The 24557-nt window shown below is 41.2% G+C and overlaps 1 protein-coding gene across 1 annotated transcript in view; it reads right to left on the bottom strand.

Annotated features, from left to right (window-relative positions):
• Positions 1-542: 542 nt before the first annotated feature.
• Positions 543-24557, bottom strand: part of SPATA17 (spermatogenesis associated 17) — a 177785-nt gene continuing 153770 nt past the window's right edge. The window contains exon 10 of the mRNA XM_054023967.1: positions 543-3993. Within this exon, the coding sequence (XP_053879942.1) occupies positions 3913-3993 (81 nt within the window). The 3' untranslated portion in view covers positions 543-3912. The remainder of the gene's footprint in view (positions 3994-24557) is intronic.

Raw genomic sequence — 24557 nt, 5'->3', positions numbered from 1 at the left:
AATAGGCTGTAACATCCCTTTGGAAACTGTCAATATAGTCAATGAGTGCTGTGACATCCTGGACAAACCGTATTGAATTAAGTTAAACCTTACTGAATTAAGCTTAACATTTTTGGAGTTCACAGTATTAAAAATGCAACCATGTATGTGTTATTGTGGAATTGTTTTTACAAAGTTTTCTCTGTGATGCTTTTTACCTTAAGAACAAAGTAAGCTTGCACAGGAAGTGCTACATGGTAACTTACAGTGGTTGACAATCACTCTGTTATAAGTCTCTGAAGAGAAAGAAAGCAGGTGGCCTAGGGCAGCCTGTCTGTGCTGGGACATACATCATGAAGGCAGGGAACTGTGCAGCCTGGGAATACCACAGTGAGAAGGGAGAGAGACATGGATCGCCATCCAAAAAGGCAATGGCTGGGGAGTAAAAAGCCAAGAATCGATGCTCTTGGTGGACCACTAAGGGGAAATACAGGTGCGGTGGCCCTGAACTGTGACAAGTGCTTCTCAAAATAACATTCAATGTTAATATGTTTGAAGCAATAGGTTTATTGACAAGGGAAATGTACAGTGAAGAAAACAGAAAATAAAATACAACTAACATTTATCCACAGTATACATGGTAATTTGATAACTATAAGTAAGATAGCAAACTTAGTTGTGGTAGGAGAGATTACCATAGTAAAGTAAATCATGTACAAAATCATTTCTTTTTCTATTGATAGACAGCCTGATTCTGCAAACATTAGTAATACAAAGTAGCCCAAACCCCTATTACATAATTATTACTGTAGTGAATATAAATAAAATTCTAGATTTAAATGTCAATAAATAAAAACTATGGGTTTGCCACATGCAGTCACTTTGATTTAAACAAGAGAACATGACCACATTTTCCTTGTGCTTTTGCCTGGCCCAAAGCCTAAAGGCTACTCACCATCTCTCCCTTTCTGAAATACTACAGAACTGTTAACATTCACCGATACATTATTTTACAGATACATTATTCATGGTATTTCAAAATAAGGGCCTACTCCTGCAAGGTGCTGGGTGCCTCCTGCAAGGTACTGAGTGCCCAGCTGGATTTAGGATGCTCAGGCCCTCACAGGATTGGGTTCTGAGCATTTTTTCTTCTTTCTTCTCTTCAGCAGTGGGATTGTTGTCTGGGCTTAAGCCTCTTCTACTTTTTGTACTCTGGTTTCAGTAACTGATATTGATTGGAATTTGGGTATCTAGTGGGGAAACTATTGTACTGTGCCTTTATATTAAAAAAAGCTTAAACTTAATAAACTGGTAGTGGGGTGTATGTTTGTATGTGTCTATATAATTAGTGTAAGAGAGGAGAAAAACAATCAGTAGAGCAGTCATTGGAATACTTGTGTGAAATCAATTTTTTTAGCCTAACTTCACCAGCACATCTCTAAAAGAGATCCTGCCGAGTTCCTTGACCCTTTTCCTGATTGAACTCCATCCCCAAGGTAAGGTACCAATATGTACTTATCATTTTTCTAGGGAAAAAAGAAGTATATTCACTATCAAAGTTAACAGGACATTTTAACTGTTCAGCAGAATACTACGCTTGCATGAGAAGTGAGAGAAAGGATTCAGGAATTGAACCTTGGACCCTGGAGTGGCAGCACAGTATATTAGGGGCTAAACATGACTATGAATTAACTAAGTTCTATATCATCCCATGCTGAAAAGGAGAACACTGTCTTCTCTACAAAAATACATTTGGAGAAAGAAGTGACAGGTAATGAAGTTATTACTTCACTGCATACGTGGAGCTGTCTCTTATGCTAATAAAATCCACAGACATACATTGTATGTAAGAAGGCTTATGGGAAGTGGCCTGTTGTGTTCAAAAAAATTAAACGAATGAGGGTTAAAAGAATGAGAGAGAGAGAGCTGAGTCAAACAGCGAGAGTGAATTGAAAGTACTCTTTTTAACCTTAATCTATGTTGAAAACTGTCAGCTGTTGAAAACTCTAGCATCTGCAATGATGGTCTGTATGGGTAGGTTTTGTTTATCCTGGGGTCAGAGATATTAAAAGAAAGAAAGATTAATCTGATAAAGGTATTGCCATTTCTAATCGAAGTGATGGGAAAATGTGGTATGGAGGTAAGAGGCAACACAGGGTGAGTTATTGTGAAGTGATGAACTACCTTGAAGCTGTAGCAATCAAATAGATAGCTCTCACATCTAAAAATTACTGTGGCATCTTTATTCATCAACAGTTTTGTGCAAGTGTCTCATGCTCAGCCCCCTCCACAAAGCACAGAAGCACTCCGATTTATTTGGTGAAATTAAATCCTAACAGAAGGGACTTGTCTGAGGTTGCTGTTTCTCACTTACCAGAATTAAAGGACATTCATTTCCTGTGGCAACTCAGAAAGACTAACTTTTACAAGTTGGAATTTGCTAAGAAATGAAAAAGTGCAAAAGAACAAAAATACAGTCCTTCTTTCTTGTCTCAAATGCTGACCTCTTTGTTTTGTACCACTGTCATTTATAAAATGTGGCATATGTTTTTCCTTCCATCTCTGAGGATTCTCCTGTCCTCTGGTTCCCGCAAGTCTCAGACTTTCTGAAATGGGATTGAAAATATTTTGGCCCTATCTATACTAGTACATAAACTATTTTCAATACTGGTTCAGGTAGACTTGGTGCTGCAAACCTCTGTCAGCAATGGTTCAATTCCTAGTATAGAGACACCCCTTCGTGTGCATAACACCAGACAATGGGAGTTGCGTGCTCGTTTGGAGAAGACAGTAGGCCCACATTATAAAAAATCATCCATAAAAAAAGTTTTTTTTCAGTTGAGAAGTAAATATTCCAGATTACACAAGGAGAAAAATACAGTATCTCTCCAAGCATTCAGACAGCAAAGTGCTATGAAAACAGAATCCACTGGCATTATTTGAAGAAATAAATTATAGCCCAGTCCTGCAAGGTATTGAACTCCTCCTCCCAGGAGGTGATTGAGCACTCTCGATTCGCATTGCAGTTAATGGGAACCAAGGGTGCTCAGAACTTTGCAGGGGCACGCTCTAGTGAAAATGTATGTGGGATATGATGACCTGAATGAATTTTGTGTGATCAAAAATGTGTTCATCCATAACCATCTATAATGTGGTTGTTTTGCAACATATCCTCCCATGTGCCAGTCTTCTTATCACAAGAGGTTTTTTGGACCAGGAGTAAAATGCAATACATGAAATACTGTAAATATGTATAAATGGATTTGCCTACAAGCTAATATGTGAAAGTGTTACAGAATTGCAGTTTTTCTTTCTTAACTCTGCAGAGTTATAACAAGCACAGAAAAGTTGAAGGATTTAAAGCAGTAATATCTGTATAAATGGCCCAATCCAGCTCCCCTGGGAGCCATTGATTGTAAAAGATGTTGTTCAGGCCCCAAAGGAGAAAATTTCAACATTTGTAGATTCTTCCATGAGTTAGATTTCAAGGTTTACATGTTTCAGAGAAAATAATGTTTATACTGTAGTTAACACATGTACATAATTCTAATAAACACAGTTGCTGGATCTTATCCATGATTTTTCCATTCATTACTCTCTCTCTCTCTCTCTCTCTCTCTCTATATATATATATATAATAAATGAAAGATTTTATAAAAGAGTTATAAGAGTCAGACAGATTTCCTAATTCATTACATTTGCCAGAACTATAAAGATTTTTAATAAAAAAACCTGCATTTCTAAAAGATCAAGTAGTGTAATACTACTTAATTATAGGTGTAGCATACAACATTTTATGGAAAACATTTACATTCCTTGGAGGAAAGTTAATCAACATTGTGCTTTGCATTTTCTCAAAGATCTTTATTGCTAGTTTTATAGCTTATCAGAAGTTTTTATACTGGATAGAATAGATACAGTATAGATAGATGTTTACACTATTTGCCCAGCTTTGGAATATGTTTGTCCAAACTTATCAAAGAGATCAATGGATGGTAACACTGTTTCGAAGTTCTAGAAAAAACAGAGAGGAAAAAAGACAGTTAAGTTTGGGTATTTTTGTTTGTTTTTTCACTTTAATTTTTTAGTATACTTAATAGGTCTGTAGATATTGTACAGTTCCATTGGTCTTTCTTCCATTTTAATTTTCCTGTTACACAAGGTAAAATTTAGGATGTAAGTTATGCACAAAAATATTTAGGACCTATGCTGAAGCTTACATATGACATTGTGAAACACTTCAAAATGTACATTATAGATTGGGGAGAAAATTCTGGATCAATAGACTTAATTAAAAATAAATATGTATTATAAACTGTACATAACTGTAAGTATTGTAAATTTTATTTCTCTGCCACACAGACTGAATGTTATAGCCTTTTGCAAATCACGATGCACTAAACACATCCTCCTGTCTGCAAAACAGTTAAGCAAAAAATGTCTCAAATAAGATCCAGTAGGATTTTCTTAAAATATTTAAAATGTTCCCCATTTACAAAAAGTAAAATTGGGATGTTCAATTAGTAAGTAGACGAGAACTGGTATAAAATAATGATCAAATATAGAAATAAGAAAAAGAAATTAAAAAACCAACATCAATTGGCCATGGACTCACATATGACAGAAAAGATACAGGACTGAATACTGCTTGCCTTACTCACATGAACAGTCCTATTTTCTTTTAGGGGGATACTTGCATGAGTAAAGCGAACAAGATTTGGCACACAAAGTACAGGTGAATTTGTGCTGTAATGGTAGTGGTATAATGCAAATATAGTCCACAAGCAACCAAGCCAAATGGCTTCAGGATTCTAAGTTATTTTGCCCAGTGCACACTAATTAACCTGACTAATTAACCCATTGCACTAGAACAGTGGTTCCCAAACTTGTTCCGCTGCTTGTGCAGGGAAAGTCCCTGGTGGGTCGGGCCGGTTTGTTTACCTGCCACGTCCGCAGGTTCGGCCAATCGTGGCTCCCAATGGCCACGGTTCGCTGCTCCAGGCCAATGGGAGCTGCTGGAAGCGGCGGCCAGTATGTCCCTTGGCCTGCGCTGCTTCCAGCAGCTCCCATTGGCCTGGAGCAGCGAACCGTGGCCACTGGGAGCCGCGATCGGTCAAACCTGCTGACGCGGCAGGTAAACAAACCGGCCCGGCCCGCCAGGGGCTTTCCCTGCACAAGCGGTGGAACAAGTTTGGAAACCACTGCACTAGAAAGTCCCAAGTGTTGGAGTCAATAGGTTAAAGTGCTCATAACAAGAGGTGTGTTGGCCTCTTTTTCATGGGTCCTGAAAAAAATGCTAGTATCATCAGCAAAACTAAAGCTTTGCATTGTATTAACATTTCACTCTGGGGAATCTTCTTTTTGGATGCAAGTATATCCAGGGCGGAGTCCAGAGAGAGACTCAAAGAGAAAAATTGAGCTGTTCAATACAATTCCATTTTGCAAAAACATTCTCAATGTTTTGTTTTCTTTTCAGTGCAGAACAAAAATATATTTAGAAAGTTGTTGTGAAACAGAATGGTCGTTCTCTGGCCCACGCTACTTTTGATTCCAACCTGGCACTGAGTACTATGCAGATCTATCCCTATGCTCACGTGGAACCCCATTGATTTCAGTGGCACCCCATACAAATACAGGTGTCTGCCCATAGTTCTCGGTGCAGGATCAGAGTCCTTATTTGCATACCAAATAATCAAAAGATAACTTTTAATTTCTAACATCTGACACTTGGCAGCTTCCTGTGCCTGCAAACTCTCCAATGCAAAATTCACAAAATAGCAAGTTACACTTCTTAAGTCAAAAGAAAACACGTTCCCTTTCTGATTTGAAAGGTACCATTGTCCCTTGACATCTTGTAAGATTTATTTCCAGAGAGATCTTCAGTGTAGGTGTAGAATGCCCCATGCTTCACCTTTTTTTATTCATGAAACAACGTATTTCTAAAATAGACTTGTTTATTTTAATGCTTTTTTATATTATTATATTTTAATTTCCATTGTATTTTTGGTACCCCAAGCATTTTGTTGGTACAGGAGGGTCTGTAAAAACTATTCTTGTGATTACGGTAATAATTATTACAATTACTACCAGTGTAACTGCAAACAGATTGCCTTTCCTGAGACGAAAATAGTTGTACTTGATTTGCTAAGTTCACCATGCTGATATCATTGGTGTAGGTGGATAGAAAACATACGACAAACACAGAAAGGTGTTCTAGTTTCATAGAGACCAAACTGATAGTATCATTATCATTTATTTAGCACCTACATTATTCTAGAATTCAAGAAAGGTGTTAATTGTTCTGTAGTTTTGATCAGGAAAAAATATTTTTAATGTTCATGTAGAAAAATCAATTACTCTTCATTTTAATTTTTAATAAATTGTAAAAGATAAAATTTTTTTTGGAGGGGGAAGGCTACTAGCAAACACCCACCCCTTTTATCAGGAAAAAATTGGGAATGGTGGTTCTGAACATTGAAGAAGTCTTCATTTGGCAGAGCAGACGGCGTTTGCTATTAAGATGCCTGGCCAAACAAAAACAATTGACTGCCAAAATTAGCTCCTCGGGACGATTTAGGAGCCTTTGAAGTGAACGGCTTTTTGAGCTGGAACTAAGCCCAGGTCTAGCTTCAAACCCAAGTCAAAATGACAAAGAGGAAATTTTCTGTGCTACTTACTCCCTCAGTGTAAGATTACTTTGGGTTGGCAGCTGTACTGTTTATCTTGTTATTTAAAGCTATTTCACTGGATACTCACAACTGAGTATTTAAACAACTGGCTCTGATCGTGGCGACAGCAGTTATGTTTGACCATGTCTAGGCAAGACCTTACAGTTTGATAGGGTAAATAAATTCACTGATGACTGCAGTTACACCAATTAAAGATGTATATAAAATACACTGAATAAATAGACCCATCATGTTTGCAACACAGGAAACAATGTGAACATATTTTTAGCAAAAAAGCCTAGTAATTTATTTACTTAAATATATAGAGCTTAATTATGACTCTGCTCTGCTGGTGCACTAAAAGGGAAGAAGGCATAGGAAACTGTGCCCCAGAGTATCCTGGCATGCTCTCGCTCTGGGTGTGTATGCTTATTGCCTCATATAGGGTGTTTCTATACTGCCTCATTATTTCTCTTCCTTTCCTATTCTTTACTGCTACTTAGAGCAGAGGACAATAAGGTCCTCTGACAGGGGATCATTGGAGCATAGTACATGGCTGGCCAAATCCCCTTCTGTCCCCACCCAACACCTGCTGGGAGGGTGGGCAGCATACAGCTGACTTTATCTGATGAGGGGATTTTCCTGTTAGAGCACCTCTGTATCCTCCTGTGCCATTGGAGCAGCACAAAGAGGAAGGAGCTGCACTTAGCTATGATTGCAAAATAATTCATGAAAACTCAGAGAAGGTGAAGTGAATGCATCTTATTTATAAACTATAAATTACACTCAAGCTACTCTGTAAAGTCCCAATTTAAAGATACATTTTTATTCTAACATGGGGGCAAATGTCTTTTACATATTCACAAACTGTGCTCATGAAAAGATATTTCTCTTTAAATCAGTTGTTATATGCATTAGTGAATTTATTTAGTTGTTAGCCAACAGGTATATGCTATATGTATTGCACACCATATTAATATATATTACACATTGTATTATATATAAATGTTAGCACAGACTTTATATTTGAATGGTATTCTGCTTACTCTTGTTCACTCATGGTAAGTATCCCATAACACACTGAAGTCAGCTTTGGTGCTAGCAAATACAAAATCTGTCAAAATCAAGATACATACATTCCATGTCCTAGTACAGATACTTCCACGGGCAACTGTTTTGGAATATGGTATCCAGAGACAAAGTATGTAACAAAACAATAAGTTAAGGAATTGTTACAAACTGGTGGGTTGGATTTTAGTGACATATAGAGAGTTTTGTAACTTGTAAAACTATACTATAAATTAGGGTGACCAGACAGCAAGTGTGAAAAATCGGGACAGGGGTGAGGGGTAATAGGAGCCTATATAAAAGTCGGGACTGTCCCTATAAAATCGGGACATCTGTCACCCTACTATAAATATAGCTTGTTTAAATGCATATTTCCAAAGCATACTTCTGTGTAAGATAAGAATTGCTTCCCAGAAGGAGGGCATGCATGTTTCCTTTACGTATGGTACTGTTTCGTCTTTAGACAATAAATTTGTCTGAGTTTGGTTATTTGGTCTCTTGAACATTTTTCAAAATGAACTACAAGTGTATTCAATCCATTGGCTATACAATTAATCAACACAGTCAAAAGGCTCTCACCACAAAAATTCAATAGCAATATGTAAGCAGGGCCGTTTTCCAGATGGCATACCTGTGATTGATTTTTCCAGCTGCATTTGCCATTTCCTATGCATTTCCTATAACAGGTATAATACAAGATAATGAAATAGAGGACCAGATCCTCCAGTCCAGTGTGGCCACTTTGCAACGTACTATTGGTGGATTCTGCATATGGAGTCGGTGTGTCTATCCCTGAGATGATTACCTGAGTTCAAGTGGATCCTTAAGTGACACAAATATAGTGTACAGAATCCTACTCCACCTCCCCTTCCAGCTGCCTATATAGGGGGCATGGATGGAGGAAAAGAGGTATGGTCCACACTATAACAACTCTAACTCAGGAACCAACCCATGCAACAAACCTCGATGCCAACTCTGCCCACATATCTACACCAGCAACACCATCACAGGACCTAACCCGATCAGCTACATCATCACCGACTCATTCACCTGCACGTCCACCAATGTTATATATGCCATCATGTGCCAGCAATGCCCCTCTGCTATATACATTGGCCAAACTGGACAGTCACTATGCAAGAGGATAAATGGACACAAGTCAGATATCAGGAATGGCAATATACAAAAACCTGTAGGAGAACACGTCAACCTCCCTAGCCACACAATAGCAGATGTAAAGGTAGCCATCTTACAGCAAAAAAACTTCAGGACCAGACTCCAAAGAGAAACTGCTGAGCTCCAGTTCATTTGCAAATTTGACACCATCAGATCAGGATTAAACAAAGACTGTGAATGGCTATCCAACTACAAAAGCAGTTTCTCCTCCCTCGGTGTTCACACCTCAACTGCTAGCAGAGCACTTCACCCTCCCTGATTGAACTAACCTCGTTATCTCCATACTGATTTATACCTGCCTCTGGAAATTTCCATTACTTGCATCTGAAGAAGTGAGGTTCTTATCCATGAAAGCTTATGTTCCCAATACTTCTGTTAGTCTTAAAGGTGCCACAGGACCCTCTGTTGCTTTTTACATTGGGGATGTTGTTGATAAAAATCAATTCCAAAGAAATTTTACATCTGACTGAGGGCAATTGGTACCTCTGATAATTTTGATTCAGCAACACTTTATAAAATGGCTTCAAAATTAAAATTCAAGATTTTAATTACATCTAACGTTCAAAACAGATGCTCCATTTTGCACACACAATTGACTGCACACAAGTAATAGAATTTACAAGCAATCAGCCCCCCCCTTTTTTTTTAACAGAAATCATCTTTGCATGTGTAAATTTTATTACTTGTGTGCGCAAACTGTATGGACATTTGCAAAGCTCTATGTGCACAAATGGGTACCTATTGGAAGGCTGTTTGAAAATGGCCCCTCGTGTTTCCAGCAAAAAAAAATATATTAATAGTTTCTTTCAACAATAACATGGAGAGTACAGTGCATAAATATGCACATAACTAAAAAATGCCTTTCTGGGGTCTTATCAAGCAATGTGTGGTAGAGGTTGGAACTATAGTTAGGCATCAGCTTGAAGAAGGAAAGCCTATTACTTCACTCCAAAACAAAAGTAGGCAGAAAGCAGCATATTCCTATCTCCCAAACTTTTGGATGCTAAGGCCAGAGGGGACCATTATGATCATCTACTCTGACCTCCTGCATGACACAGACCATAGAATTTCCCTCCATAATTCTGCATTAAGCCCGTAATTAACTATGAAGCTGATGGGCAGTTGCTGAACTTGGAACGTTATGGTTCGTGATGTGAACTTTGAATGTCCTTTGTCTATGGTGATAAAGTTCCATTTTTAAAGAGGTACCTAAATATAGATTGCCATGACAGACTGAAACAGCTCCACATACTTCTGCTCCAAAGGTTAATTGTGTAACCTCTGCAATAAACAACATTCTCCCTAGACTCGTGATCCACAGACCAAGGTTTCTTCTGAACCAACCTGGGCAATCTACAAGACAGCCCAATACACCACCACTGCACAATGTCATTTGTGACAATATGCTCTGAGAAAATGTAAACAAATCTATATGGGTCTCAGAAAAAAAATCTGACATCAAAGTAAGTGCTGTGATAACATGTTCTATCCAGTGCAAGACATGCAGTCATGACAGTCATATTTGGGGGAAAAAATGGCAACCAGAAGTAACAATATATGCGGTCATGAAAAAAATGTAATGTTATGCTCTGTAGGGACACAGTTACCAAAATCCTCACTCTGTCCTTGGATTAGTGAGTACTGCTAGCAGGGATTTTCCACTCATCTCTGCTTAACTTCCATTTTGAGTCAATATCCTGGGACATATGTCGTTTATTTTTAAAGAAGGATTAAATCAGGGATACTGTTTAAAATAATCATTGATATAGTATGATCCTTTCTATGTAACTCTAGGTGTCCATGTGTAAGTATATCCTTGATGTTAGTGCCTGTGATAGTAAAATTCGAGCTTTAAACTGAGCTGTCCTCATAAGCCCCATGACCTTTTAATAGCCACAGAGATTTCTAACAAAGAAAGCAGATCAGAAGTGGGAATCTGTTATAAAAGTAAAATGTTGATCTAGCCAAGTTCTTGCTTTGTAAATTTATCAGTACTGGTTAACAACATTTCCAACTAGTACAAGGGCTTGTGACATGACAAAATGAGTATAACAACCCATTCTGTCAATACAACATAAATGTCATTTCAAGTGCTCAGAACCCACTAAGCTACCCTAAAAAAGATTGATTTATCTGCTCCAATGTTTCTTTGGGGCAAACTTTTCTCACAACTGAAACCAATTAGTGGGCCTGGCACTTGTAGTGCAGAATGTAGGTCAGTGTCAAGTAATAAAAAAGTATTGACTTTTCTCTGTCTGTAAGCAGCATGAAAGGGGTGCCATGGCCTTGTCGTATATGAAAAGAGCTCCATTAATTTCACTTATTTCAACCAGGGCTGTCAAATACTAATGCTTCTATTGCACTTTTCACACAAAGTACATTGACACCAATCCTGGCCCCAGTGATACAAGTTTACAATATTTCAGCTAGTGAAAGGGATCTGGACTATAATTTTTAATTCCCACCAGTACATTTAGACACCTTAAGCAGCATTGCTCATGAGAGCTACTGAGAGATATGAGCTGGGACATTAATAATGGCTACCCACTTCTCCTGGGTAGCAGGAACTATTTCTTGTGGATAGCCCCTCCAATTAATTAGCCAGGAAGTACAGGATGCAAATGCCTGACATAACAGTGTTTTTTTGTGGCTGGTGGGCATAGACTGCCAGTTGTGTTTTCTGATGTGGACTAATGTCCACAAACCAGAGATAAGTCTCCTGTGACTTAAGGCTGTAAAGTTGAAATGCTAATGTGTTAACCAATTGGGTCACTTAGCCCCTTAAAATAGGCTATTTTAACAAAGGTATGTATTAGACATCGGCCTTCATTGTGTCTGTGTGGGGGTATTGACTCTCAGGGAGGCACAGTGCCTATTGAAAGCTCCCTGCAGTGGGAGAACAACACTGAAATACTTAACAGTGTAGTGTGTGATCTCCTTGTTAGCCGGCTGATGCAGTGGAGAGGGGAAATTGGCCATGGACATACCCCACCCTTTTGGAATGGCTAATACTCTTAACAATTCTTACCTTTCTATAGTCAGTTCACTCAGGTGAGTGCAAGGAATGCAATCACAACTAGCTTCTGCAAGGGAGTTCAAGTAAGGAAAGGACCCTTCACCTTTCACATATCGTGTACCAGTAGAGCAGCCGATCAAAATCCAGCCCATAATGTTGTGATATTGTTTCCCTCTATTCCTTGCAATGTCCATCCTTAACTGGCTGCTTTTCTGCATGTGGACTTAATGGAACTTCTTGACAAGTTCCAAATGTGATGTCTAGTTAAATCCCACTTGCAAATGCAAACAACACTGACAACAATAAACTCTCTGATTCAAAAAGCCTGACTGAGTAATGTAGAGGGCAATTTTCAACTTAGGCCTGGTCTACACTAGGCGTTTATGTCGAAGTTAGCGCCGTTACATCGAATTAACCCTGCACCCGTCCACACCGCGAAGGTATTTAGTTCGACATAGAGGTCTCTTTAATTCGACTTCTGTACTCCTCCCCGACGAGGGGAGTAGCGCTAAATTCGACATGGCCATGTCGAATTAGGCTAGGTGTGGATGGAAATCGACGCTAATAGCTCCGGGAGCTATCCCACAGTGCACCACTCTGTTGACGCTCTGGACAGCAGTACGAGCTCGGATGCTCTGAACTGCCACACAGGAAAAGCCCCGGGAAAATTTGAATTTGAATTCCTTTTCCTGTCTGGCCAGTTTGAATCTCATTTCCTGTCTGGACATCGTGGCGAGCTCAGCAGCACTGGCAACGATGCAGAGCTCTCCAGCAGTGATGGCCGTGCAATCTCAGAATAGAAAGAGGGCCCCAGCATGGACTGATCGGGAAGTCTTGGATCTCATCGCTGTGTGGGGCGATGAGTCCGTGCTTTCCGAGCTGCGATCCAAAAGACGGAATGCAAAGATCTACGAGAAGATCTCTAAAGACATGGCAGAGAGAGGATACAGCCGGGATGTAACGCAGTGCCGCGTGAAAATCAAGGAGCTGAGACAAGGCTACCAGAAGACCAAAGAGGCAAACGGACGCTCCGGATCCCATCCCCAGACATCCCGTTTCTACGAGGCACTGCATTCCATCCTCGGTGCGGCCGCCACCACTACCCCACCAGTGACCGTGGACTCTGAGGATGGGATAGTGTCCACGGCTGGATCCTCGGACATGTTAGCGGACGGGGAAGATGAGGAAGGAGATGAGGAGGACGAGGCAGTCGACAGCGCTCACAACGCTGATTTCCCCGACAGCCAGGATCTCTTCATCACCCTTACAGAGATCCCCTACCAACCCTCCCCAGCCGTTACCCCGGACACAGAATCTGGGGAAGGATCAGCCAGTAAGTGTTGTAAAAATCTAAACATTTATTTGTAACAGAACAGGAATATTAACAATTTAAAAAATGGGTTTCTCATGATTAGTTTGATTAGCTTAACGATTCAGTCATGGGCAGTGCAACTATTGAAAAAAAATCTAGCAATGTCCGGTTTTGCATGATTGTCCTGCCCAAGCCGCTCTACTGGTTAGTCACTGCTACAGCAGCTACAGTAAAATGCGGTCTATATGTCCGGGGATGGAGCAGAAATCCTCCTGTGACATCTCGAGGAAGCTCTCCTGGAGGTAATTGGAAATCCGCTGCATTAGGTTCTTGGGGAGAGCGGCCTTATTGGGTCCTCCGTAGTAGGACACGTTGCCACGCCACGAGACTATCAAGTACTCTGGAATCATTGCTCTGCACAGCATGGCGGCATACGGCCCTGGTCTTTGCAGGCTTTCCCGGAGCATTCTCTCTTTCTCGCTGTCAGAGATCCTCATGAGGGTGATGTCGCTCATGATGACCTGCTTTGAATGAGGTAGGGGAATGTTAGTGTTGGGACTGCTTTGCCGTTCCTTTACAGAACTGTAACCGCTGGTTTGAAGCCACGCGGTGGAGGCGGGAGAGGGGCAGCCGAAAGGGATCGTTCCCGGGGACAGCCGCGAGGGTGTGGGACAGGAGCAGACTTCCTGCTTGCCGAATTGCTGGCAGCAGGGACCGACATTGATTTCAATGTGAAATGAGGCCATTGCTAATATTAAAGTTTTAAGCTGCCACAAGTCTACGGCTTACCATGTCTGCCTGCAACAGAAATTCCGTTCTCCTGAGAGGCTTCTCAAATGTGCTGTAGAAGACCCCAGGCACTGAATGCGAAGGCCGAGAATTCGACCTTGTGCTGAGTGCGCATGTGATAGGTGCTGTGCATGGTCTTGTTAACAGAGAAAGACTATGTTCTTTGTTCACAACTACATTTATCTTTCTGAGGAATTCACTCCCTTTTTCCCATTCCCACAGCCCCATCTGCGACTGTCTCACAACCTAGCCTGTCATCACACTCCCAGAGGCTAGCGCGGATTAGGCATAAGAAGAAGAGGACACGGGAGGACATGTTCTCGGAGCTTATAGCCTGCTCCAGAGCCCAGGCAGCACAGCAGACCCAGTGGCGGGAGAACTTGACCCGAATGCACCAAGCCAACATGGATCGGGAGGAGAGGTGGCGTCAGGAAGACCAGCAGGCGACTCAAACCCTGCTTGGACTAATGAGGGAGCAAACGGACACGCTCCGGCGCCTTGTGGATGTTCTGCAGGAACGGAGGCAGGAGGACAGAGCCCCGCTGCAGTCCATCTCTAACCGCCCTCCCCCGCCACCAAGTCCCATACTCCCCTCACCCAAAGTGCACAGAAGGAGAGGCGGCAGAGTCCCTGCTAACTCTCACTCCACCCCTGCAGAGAGCTCGAGCAGCAGAAGGCTCTCATTCCCCAAAATTTGACAAGTTCTTTCCTTCCCGCCTGACACAAGCCCCCGTCCAAGTTTCACTTTCCCAGTTCCATGTTTGGTTGATAATAAAAAATACGTTTCTGTTAACTACTGTTTCCATCATGTTCTTTTGGAGGAGGGGGGGATAGGGGGTTGGTAATTCGACAGGACAGTCACCTTTGGCAGGGTATATAGTCAGGGGCAGGCACAGCAGCAGGGCACATACATAGTGCAGTGATGCAGTGACTAGTTACCCTGGTTAGTCTGGGAGGTTGTTTTCATGTTATTTGGTGGGGGGTGGGTTGCTCTGTGACTTTGTGGCAGGGGAGGGCAGTTACAGATCTTAAGCGGCGGTCCTTATGCAGGATCACAGAGCCACACAGCAGGGGATCTGTAACCGTCCTCCCCCTGCCACAAAGTCACATAGACCCCCCCATACACACAGTCCCTATCAGGAGGGGTGACAGGCTCCGTTGAAACAACCATCCCACCGCAGCGGAGCCTGTCAATCCTTGAGTTTAGAAGCTGCATTCGCGCCACTACAGTACACCCGCTCCGCACCACAGTCTGCATCCCAGTTTTAAAAAATTCCCGCGAATACAGTATTAAAGAAAACGGTGTGCTTTAACAAAGTAGAACTATTTTTATTTTGAAACGTGTGTTGGAAGTGGGGTGAAGGGGGTATGTAACTGGATAGGATAGTCAACATTAACTGGGCAAAGAAACGGGGGCAGGTTTAGCTTCTCAATACACAAACTTTAAAGTCACAGGTTACCCTGCTCACTCAGGAACTTTGCTTTCAAAGCCTTCCGGATGCACAGCGCTTCCCGCTGGTCTCTTCTAATCGCCCGGCTGTCTGGCTGTGAGTAATCAGCAGCCAGGCTATTTTCCTCAACCTCCCACCCCGCCATAAAGGTCTCCCCCTTGCTCTCACAGAGATTGTGGAGCACACAGCAAGCTGCAATAACAATGGGGATATTGGTTTCGCTGAGATCACAGCGAGTCAGTAAGCTTCTCCATCTCCCCTTGAGACGGCCAAAAGCACACTCCACCACCATTCTGCACTTGCTCAGCCGGTAGTTGAAGAGTTCTTTTTCAGTGTCCAGGGTGCCAGTATAGGGCTTCATGAGCCAGGGCATTAGCGGGTAGGCTGGGTCCCCGAGGATGACTATAGGCATCTCCACATCCCCAAGAGTTATTTTGTGGTCCGGGAAGTAAATACCTTGCTGCAGCCGTCTAAACAGACCAGAGTTCCTGAAAACACGAGCGTCATGAACCTTGCCCGGCCATCCCACGTAGATGTTGGTAAAACGTCCCCTGTGGTCCACCAGTGCTTGCAGCACCATGGAAAAGTAGCCCTTTCTGTTAATGTACTGGCTGGCCTGGTGTTCCGGTGCCAGGATAGGGATGTGAGTTCCATCTATGGCCCCACCGCAGTTTGGGAATCCCATCGCTGCGAAGCCATCTATGATCGCCTCCACGTTTCCCAGGGTGACTACCTTTGGCAGCAGTACATCAACGATTGCCTTGGCTACTTGCATCACAACAACCCCCACGGTAGATTTGCCCACCCCAAACTGGTTCGCGACTGACCGGTAGCTGTCTGGCGTTGCAAGCTTCCACAGGGCTATGGCCACTCGCTTCTGGACAGTCAGGGCTGCTCGCATCCGGGTGTCATTGCGCTTCAGGGCAGGGGACAGCAACTCACAAAGTTCCAGGAAAGTTCCCTTCCGCATGCGAAAGTTTCGCAGCCACTGGGATTCATCCCAGACCTGCAGCACTATGCGGTCCCACCACTCAGTGCTTGTTTCCCGTGCCCAGAATCTCCTTTCGACGGCATCAACATGACCCATTGCCACCGTGATGTTCTCGGCGCTGGGTCCTCTGCTTTCTGAGAGGTCTGTGCTACTCTCAGACTTCAGGCCATCACCGCGTTGACGTAGCCTCCTCGCCTGACTTTTCTGCATCTGCCTCAGGGAAAGGTGTATGATAAGTTGCGAGGCGTTGAGAGCGGCCACAACTGCAGTGATGGTTGCATCAGGCTCCATGCTCGCAGTGCTGTGGCGTCCGCGCTGTCACTGACTAGAAAAGTGCGCGAACTGATTTCCCGCCGGCGCTTTCAGGGAGGGAGGGCGGGAGTGATGGACGGATGACGACAGTTACCCAAAAGCACCCTGGACACATTTTTTTTACCCAGAAGGCATTTGCGGCTCCACCCAGAATTCCAATGGGCAGCGGGGACTCCGGGAACTGTGGGATAGCTGACCACAGTGCACCACTTCCAATGTCGACGCTTTCCCCGTTAGTGTGGACTCACAAAGTCGAATTACTGTCCTTAGTGTGGACACACACGTTCGACTTTGCAATATCGATTCCAAAAATTCGATTTAAGTAAAATCGAACTACTCTCGTAGTGTAGACAAGGCCTTACTTTATTGATTTTATAAGTGAAAATCTTACCCTTTGAATCAACTTGTCATTAGATCTTAAAATAAAAAGCAATATTGCCTAGCCATTACAAAAGCCAATTTTATATTCTTCTGTATGACACTTTCATCAGGCAACTTTTTTCTGCTTGTTAGTTTGCTCTTTTATTGACAGGAAGCATATGATAATATGTTGCACAAAAATCAAGAAATTATTCTCACAGTAGGAAGTCTAGCAACACTATTTAATAGCTTTCAAACAGGGGAAGAAAACATTAATTGCTGTTTACTTTATGCAACAAATATTTCATTGTAATTATATTTAAATTTTACTAAGCCTTAAAACTGTCACTGGTTTACACCCATTTCCTCTTGGGAGTTATAAATGAAAGAACCAAACGCAAGCAGGGCTTGCTAAAATTATGAAAGATTTGTAATTACTGCTGATGAATTTGAAAAAGGACTAATCTGATAATTACATAGGTCTAGATCCTTACTGTATGATCTGCCTAGTGTGAGGAGGCAGAGCATCTGGAACAGCCCTGCAGGGGAGACTGTGACTCATGCTCTCCCTGCTGCTCTAGGGAGGAAGTACTCTGCCAGAGCTATACCTGCACACTGTTCTTCCCCCAGCACAGCTATGCTGGCTGGAGTGTTGAAGATGGAGCCTTGGCTTTGCCCAGCCCCCACCCCATGCTGTCCAATGTATCTGCACAGGATGGGAGGGGAGACATAGCAGCTCTGTGTAGCCTACTTCCCTCCCCACACTGCTAGTCATGGTATAGGTAGTCCATGCCGGGGAGTAAAACGACATCCCCTTACTCTCATGCACAGCTGCAAGGGCCAAGCAATAGCTTGATAGAAGAGAATGAAGTTTTAGGTAATGTGACCGCTTAAGTCACTGTTTAATATTTCCAATTCTTTGGTAATGAACAAACATTTCTCATAAAAACTGGGTATTTTACAGTAATTGTACACAGTGAGCATTTTAAGTGGGCCAATTCTGGATGTTCTTACTCAGTTTTTACTAAACCTTCCTCAGGCAAACCAGATGCCAGCTTCCATGGGAGTTTTGCCTGAGAAAGGACTGAGTGGAAACTGGATAAGGACATCAAGACTTGGATCAATGGGATTATTTCCCCTTAAATGCTGACTCTCTAAATTTAGCCTGGGATATGACAACAGTAGAGTACTTTTCTTTTTGGATTGTGCAGTCTCAGCAGTAATAATCATCTGTGCTCCAAATTCGGCCCTCATAACACCTGCAACCCCACTGCATTCATTGGAGTTGCCCAAGTAAGTGTAAGTAAAAGTAAGATCAGAATTCAGCCCTATAATTTGAACTTGGTTAAAAAGTCTATTGCTGATGTGGAAGCCAGGTTAGAATCCAGCTCTTTCTCCCATATCTGTATTGGCTCTGTAATGCTATAAAAAGAAACAAAACCTTATTTTTTATGAATTCTATGCAGCTGTAACTCTGAATACACACAGGAAACCGATTTATGGAAGAAGAAATTGGCACTTTTACATAGTCATTTTTCAGGGTGGGACTCCCCTTTTTGGCAAATTCCGATCCCAGCCTCAGTTTTAAAAAGTATAATATTCTTCACAGACTAGTCTGCAAAAGCAAACATTACAGTGTATACTGTATTATACTTTCATACACATTATTAAAATAATCTGTGGAAACTGCACTATCCAAATTTTTGTTCCTCCTGTGTCTGAACAGGCCCAATATCTATATTTGAACCAAAATTGCCAAAGATGATATTCTATTTTCTGAACCAATGTGGTCTTTTTTACAAGTAAATTAAATTAAGAAAGCAATGTGAATTTCTTCACAAGCTATTTCATACTTGGATACCCTTGAACTTTACTGAATCTGGGCTAAAAAACAAATGTGCAGGTGAAATAGTTTGATTGGTATTCAGAATCCCAAGAGTTACTTATTTGCTATTGTCATTCAAATCTCGATTTATTGCAGGCCACTTTCAAAAAGCATTTTTTAAAAGGGGAGTAGACATTTAGTAGCTTCATCTTAATTTATCTAAGGTGTATAAATGACATTTGTCAAAAATGAAAACACACTGATGAGTAATAAATAAACCTTTTATGAGGCTATTAAATCCAAGTGAGGTGGAACTATGCTTAACATTACAATCCTGTGTACATATAAAAACACTGTCTTTAAAAGCTTTTGATGAAAAGTGAGGGGGTGGGAATGTAAACAGAGACCTTCCATCCTTATACTAATTCTTTGGCCTGATGATCGCTCACTTTCCAACTGCTGGCAATAGGATATGTGCTAGAGAATAATGCATTTAGGCATGAGTATCTTGATTTATGACATTTATATGCCGCTCTTTCATTGTCTAATATGCTCAACTCTAGCATTCTCTTTCCAGAGCCAACTGTGGTCTGCCAAGAACAGACCAGCGCCATGTTTAACCTGCTGGACTAAAGCCCAAAAACACTTTTAACCTGCCCCAATCAAGTTGCATCTATCTTAAATTGACAGAATCATGCCAGCAGGAACTAAGGTGGAATAAATTCTGAATTGACAATCCCAAACCACTTTTCACTTTACCAGTAAAAGTCAGAACCACATGAAACGATGGTCAGGTTAATCTGAAGTGGTATCTGATGCTTAGGGCTTGTCTTCATTACCTGCCTGGATCAGCGGGTAGAAATCGATCTCTCGGGGATCGAATTACCACATCTCGTCGGGATGCGACAATCGATCCCTGAATCGACGCGCGTACTCCACCAGCACAGGTAGGAGTAAGCGCCGTCAACGGGGGAGCCGCGGCAGTCGATTTGCCACCGTCCTCACAGCGGGGTAAGTCGGCTCGGATACGTCAAATTCAGCTACGCTATTCGCATAGCTGAATTTGCGTATCTTAAATCGATCCACCCCCCAGTGTAGACCTAGCCTTAGAAGTGATTCCAGTTTGGCATTTTTTACGTTGTTCTGGATCAGGTTTCTGGAAGTGAGCTGTGATTTTTTTTTTCAAGGTAAATCAGAGTTAGTTTTGAATCCAACAGGTTGTAAGTAACTGGCTTAATTCTAGTGGGTTGGAGGTGGTTCTAATTCGTTTGTTCTTAATTGTTTTTGACATGTGAGAGGGCATTTTGAATTAATTCTAATAGGCTGACTGTTTTCAGCAACTCAGATGGTTAAGGGTAGTTCAGGCTTGGCTTCCTCAGGTTAGAAATAGCAGTGGTTTGATGCACTGTGGTTTTGACTTGGTCCAGCTTAGATGAGTGTAAGGGTATATCTACACAAACACTGAGTGCATGGCAAGGGGAGTGTAAATCTACAGCACTCCAGTATGCCATGCGCTAACTGTCCATGTGGACTCTGCTGCTGTGCACTTAAAGTCTCCTAATGTGATTTGACCAGCAGTACACAATGTGCACTAGAGAACTTCTAGTGTGCAGGAGCAGGGTCCACGTGGATGGTTAATCTGTAGATCAGCGGCTCTCAAACTTTTTTACTGGTGACCCTTTCACACAGCAAGTCTCTGAGTGCGACCCTCCCCCCATATAAATTAAAAACACTTTTTTATATATTTACCACCATTATAAATGCTGGAGGCAAAGCGGGTCTTGGGGTGGAGGCTGACAGCTTGTGGACACCCCTATATAATAACCTCGCAACCCCCCATGTAATAACCTCGTGACCCCCTTAGGGATCCCAACCCCCAGTTTGAGAACCCCTTCTGTAGATTAACAACTCAGCTTGTTGTGCACTAATTGTTTGTCTAGAAAAGCTCTGAGTTAAGAAAAAATAGTTACAGACATTTCTAGTTCTGTGTGATTGATTAGACTTCAAAATTAATTGGAAAAAACACGAAATATTCCTAAATCAGTAACAGAATAAAGATGTTGTATTTATTTTGCAGAATTTGCATGTGTGAATGCTCATGCAAATACCTGAACAAAGCAATGCACAGTACAATATTTCTGAGAGCACTGAAAAAGTTACTGAACAGGAGGGATGGGGTGTAAGAAGATGCACTCTAACTCCTTTTCCAGCCTTAGTAATGACTCTTTATTCAGAATAGTTAAAATGTTTGCAATTATCATGCAATAAAGTGAACCAATTACATTATTTTAAGTCTTCTGCCTGTTTTAGTATTATCTTTCATCTTCTTATTTGTCACAATTTGTGAGTTTAAGCACGCTTTAGAACATTCTGAGCCATACAATATTACCAGGTGCATCTTTTCTTTTTAAAATCTCAGCCAGTACACCTCTTGTCACAACTTAGAGAGGTGTTATGAGCCTTGCATGTTGCTAAGGATAAATATCCTTCACTGGCTGTCTCAATACAACCACTAAGTGGTCAAGGGTATATCTTAACTTTTCTGTTATATTAAAGAGAGAGTATTGGATCACTGTTCTTGTGTTTTAGGACAGTCCCACCATAAAGGCAGGGAGTTGCATTACATTTCATCCTCTACAGCATGCATCTGATATGTCTGAAAATCTTTTTCAGCTGAGAGGCCATCCTGAACTAACCGAAACAAGATCTTGTAATGGTAACACAGATGGGAGAGGAGGCAGCCATCATTAGCGCAGCGACCACTACTCAAATAAAAATGTCCTTTTTGAGAGATTTTCTCCTTTTCATATAATTACATTTATCTTCCATTTCTAGTTTGATGATTTTTCTATACACAAAAAAAACTGATGATACCCTTTCAGCCTGAATCCATTGTTACTCTTTCAGTGTCTGCAAGAAGTTTCTGGAAATCTGCCAGAGATTATGGATTAAGAGCATGGATTAAGGGCAAAGTGTTTAACTGTAGGTAGTTAAAGGCTGGAACACTGAGCAAAGTAAATGTTTTTCCATAACTCCTCCACGTCCAATTTTATCTCATCTCTAAATGACCAATCCATTCTCTGCAATCCTATCTCTTCTCCCTTCCCACTTGTGCATACACAAAAAATGGAATTAGTGTCTCCCGGAAGGAGATTTGAAGTATACCTAATTGGTTTTAAAGTGGAGGAGAAAGGCTGGCCATAACTCTGGTTTTATCCCAGATTTTAAAGGTAGTAGTTTCACTGCAAGATAAGACCTTTTCTGAGGCAGTTTTTGCTGCCTGGGAAGGAAAATTAATATTCTTACAATCCTTTTGTTCTCCTTTGTTACAATACTTGTGTTTATCCCCACTTTATTACAAAACTAGTGTTATTAATTGGGTCTGCACAGCAGTATCCTCTAAGATACTAGTTGGTGCACTATGGCGTAAGTATCTCTCTCTTTCTCTCTCTCTCTTAATTTCATCTAAATAAATGAGGATGTGGAAGATAGCAATTCTCCTAGTAATTTTGAAAAGGATCTCTATGGGGAAAATTAGAAACACAAAAATAATTTATGAAAGTAGTGCCAATTTGGCCACTGTGATTTTTCCTATGCACAATGTTATTACTTTTTGCTGACTCAGTAGACCTCTTTTTTTTTTTTAGTGTTTTTTGTTGTATTTTCAGCAAGAGAATATAGTTTGACTCCTAGAGTTAATCCAACTGTGAGTTAAATTGACACCTAGATATTTTATGTAATGTTGTTTAGCCACCGAAATCAAAATGCATCTTGTAAATGAAGATAATCTGCATAACATGGGGAGACTTTAGTCATCAGGATTGTTATCCAGGTGTACAGTCATCAACATGCTATTGTCCGACTAAAGCTGGATTTTATAAATCACTATGCCTGCTTTTAGTCCATATATATTTGGACTAAGTGTTTGCACAAATTGATCTATTTAGCTCAGACATACGAGGATGTCTCTGTTCTGTTATCTCTATGAAAAGGAAGAGTTGGAGCAATCGGTATTGATTCTTACTTCGGCTCTATCGAAGGGGTTTATATAAAAGTCATGTTCAATCTATGACCAAATCCTGTCTTCCTTGCCCACTTTCCCAATGACCCTTCTCATGAAGTGGCACTTAACCTGACTTTCATTGCATCTGGGAAAAGAAGAATATTAGGCACAGCCCTCAGTCAGTGCTTCAATTCTTCTGTCAGTAATTTTCTCCTCTTTATGAGATAATCTATTCCTGTATCGGGATGGGGGAGTTCTCTCTACCACAATGTTCACATAACCTGTTCCTCTTCTTCAAAATCATGGATGCAACTGATTAAATCACTCAGTTGGGCAGTGGCCACTGGGTATGGATGGGGGGGAAGGTGGGTAGGGGGGGTTGGGGTAGAAGAGATCTATCCACAGCCACTGAGAAGTTACTATTTTTCCCCATATATGACTAAAGCGTCATGTTATTTAATATATTTCCAAAGTGACTACTTTAGTACTCCATCCTTTTATTTTTTAAATAAAAATAATAGTTGAAATACTCTATTCCATTATATCATATTATTATATTAGTAGTAATAATGCATAGTATGCACTACTACTACTGACATTATGAAATAATGTAAATATAAAAATACTATAATATGGAAAATATATAAAATAAAAATTGAATAAAAATTCCAACACAATTTCAAAATTCCAACATGAAAATTTTCTGAAACTGACATTTTTTGGAATTTCCATTTTGCAAGTAATTTATCAAATATTTGCTTTTGCTCTTATTTGAAATCTCAAAAATTCTAGTGAAACAGATATATTGGGTTTCAACTAGGTCTAGCCATGATACAAGTTGTCTGCCATTTAGAATAGTGCGCCACAGTAGTCCTGAAATATTTTTGCTGGATGAAAACTCATCAGACACCCTAAACAAGCTATTTTGTCCTCAGGACCTCTATCCTACAAATATATTTTATATTGGGTGTGTGTGTGTGTAGTGTCTAAATATGATAATAGTTTTAAGCATACATTTGTGTGTGCCCAATTGATACACACAAATACCCTCTGGGGCAATCACAGCAGGTATTTTCACATGCATATGGTCAGATAGACCTCTAACGGGCCATTTGCATGCACAAAGACTGGGCATACTTGAGTATTTGTGTGCATAAGGTACATAAACAAACTCAGCTGGCTATTATTTATTTGGTATCAGTCTTCCCTTACTCATAAATCTTTTAGGCCATGTTGGCATGGTTCCAGCCATTTCAGGGTATTTACTGTTTTATTTTTACCCTGTCTTCTCTCTCTCTATATATGTATGTTTAGGAAGAACCAACAGTAGGTAGCATTTAGGGGCTAATGAGGCTAAATCTCATCAATAATACACAACTGTGTGGCTGAAGTACTGCATTGTACAGTAGTATCTGCTGCCCCCAGGGATTTCTGATGGAGGTGTAACTCACAGGCTACAGGGAGCAGAGGGAAAAGGCACAGAACAGGGAATGCATACTTCTGTGGGGCTAATTCAGAATATAGGATTCCTTGCACATGCTCCCGGCGGCCAGAGTTCTTCTCTGGAGCCTCTGACCCAGAGTGCTGGGGACGGTTCTGATTTGGTT

This window comes from Malaclemys terrapin, chromosome 3 (assembly GCF_027887155.1).
Source record: "Malaclemys terrapin pileata isolate rMalTer1 chromosome 3, rMalTer1.hap1, whole genome shotgun sequence".
Taxonomy (NCBI): Eukaryota; Metazoa; Chordata; order Testudines; family Emydidae; genus Malaclemys; species Malaclemys terrapin.
The sequence above is the reverse complement of the archived record's forward strand: the minus strand, read 5'-3'. Positions and strand labels throughout refer to the sequence as shown.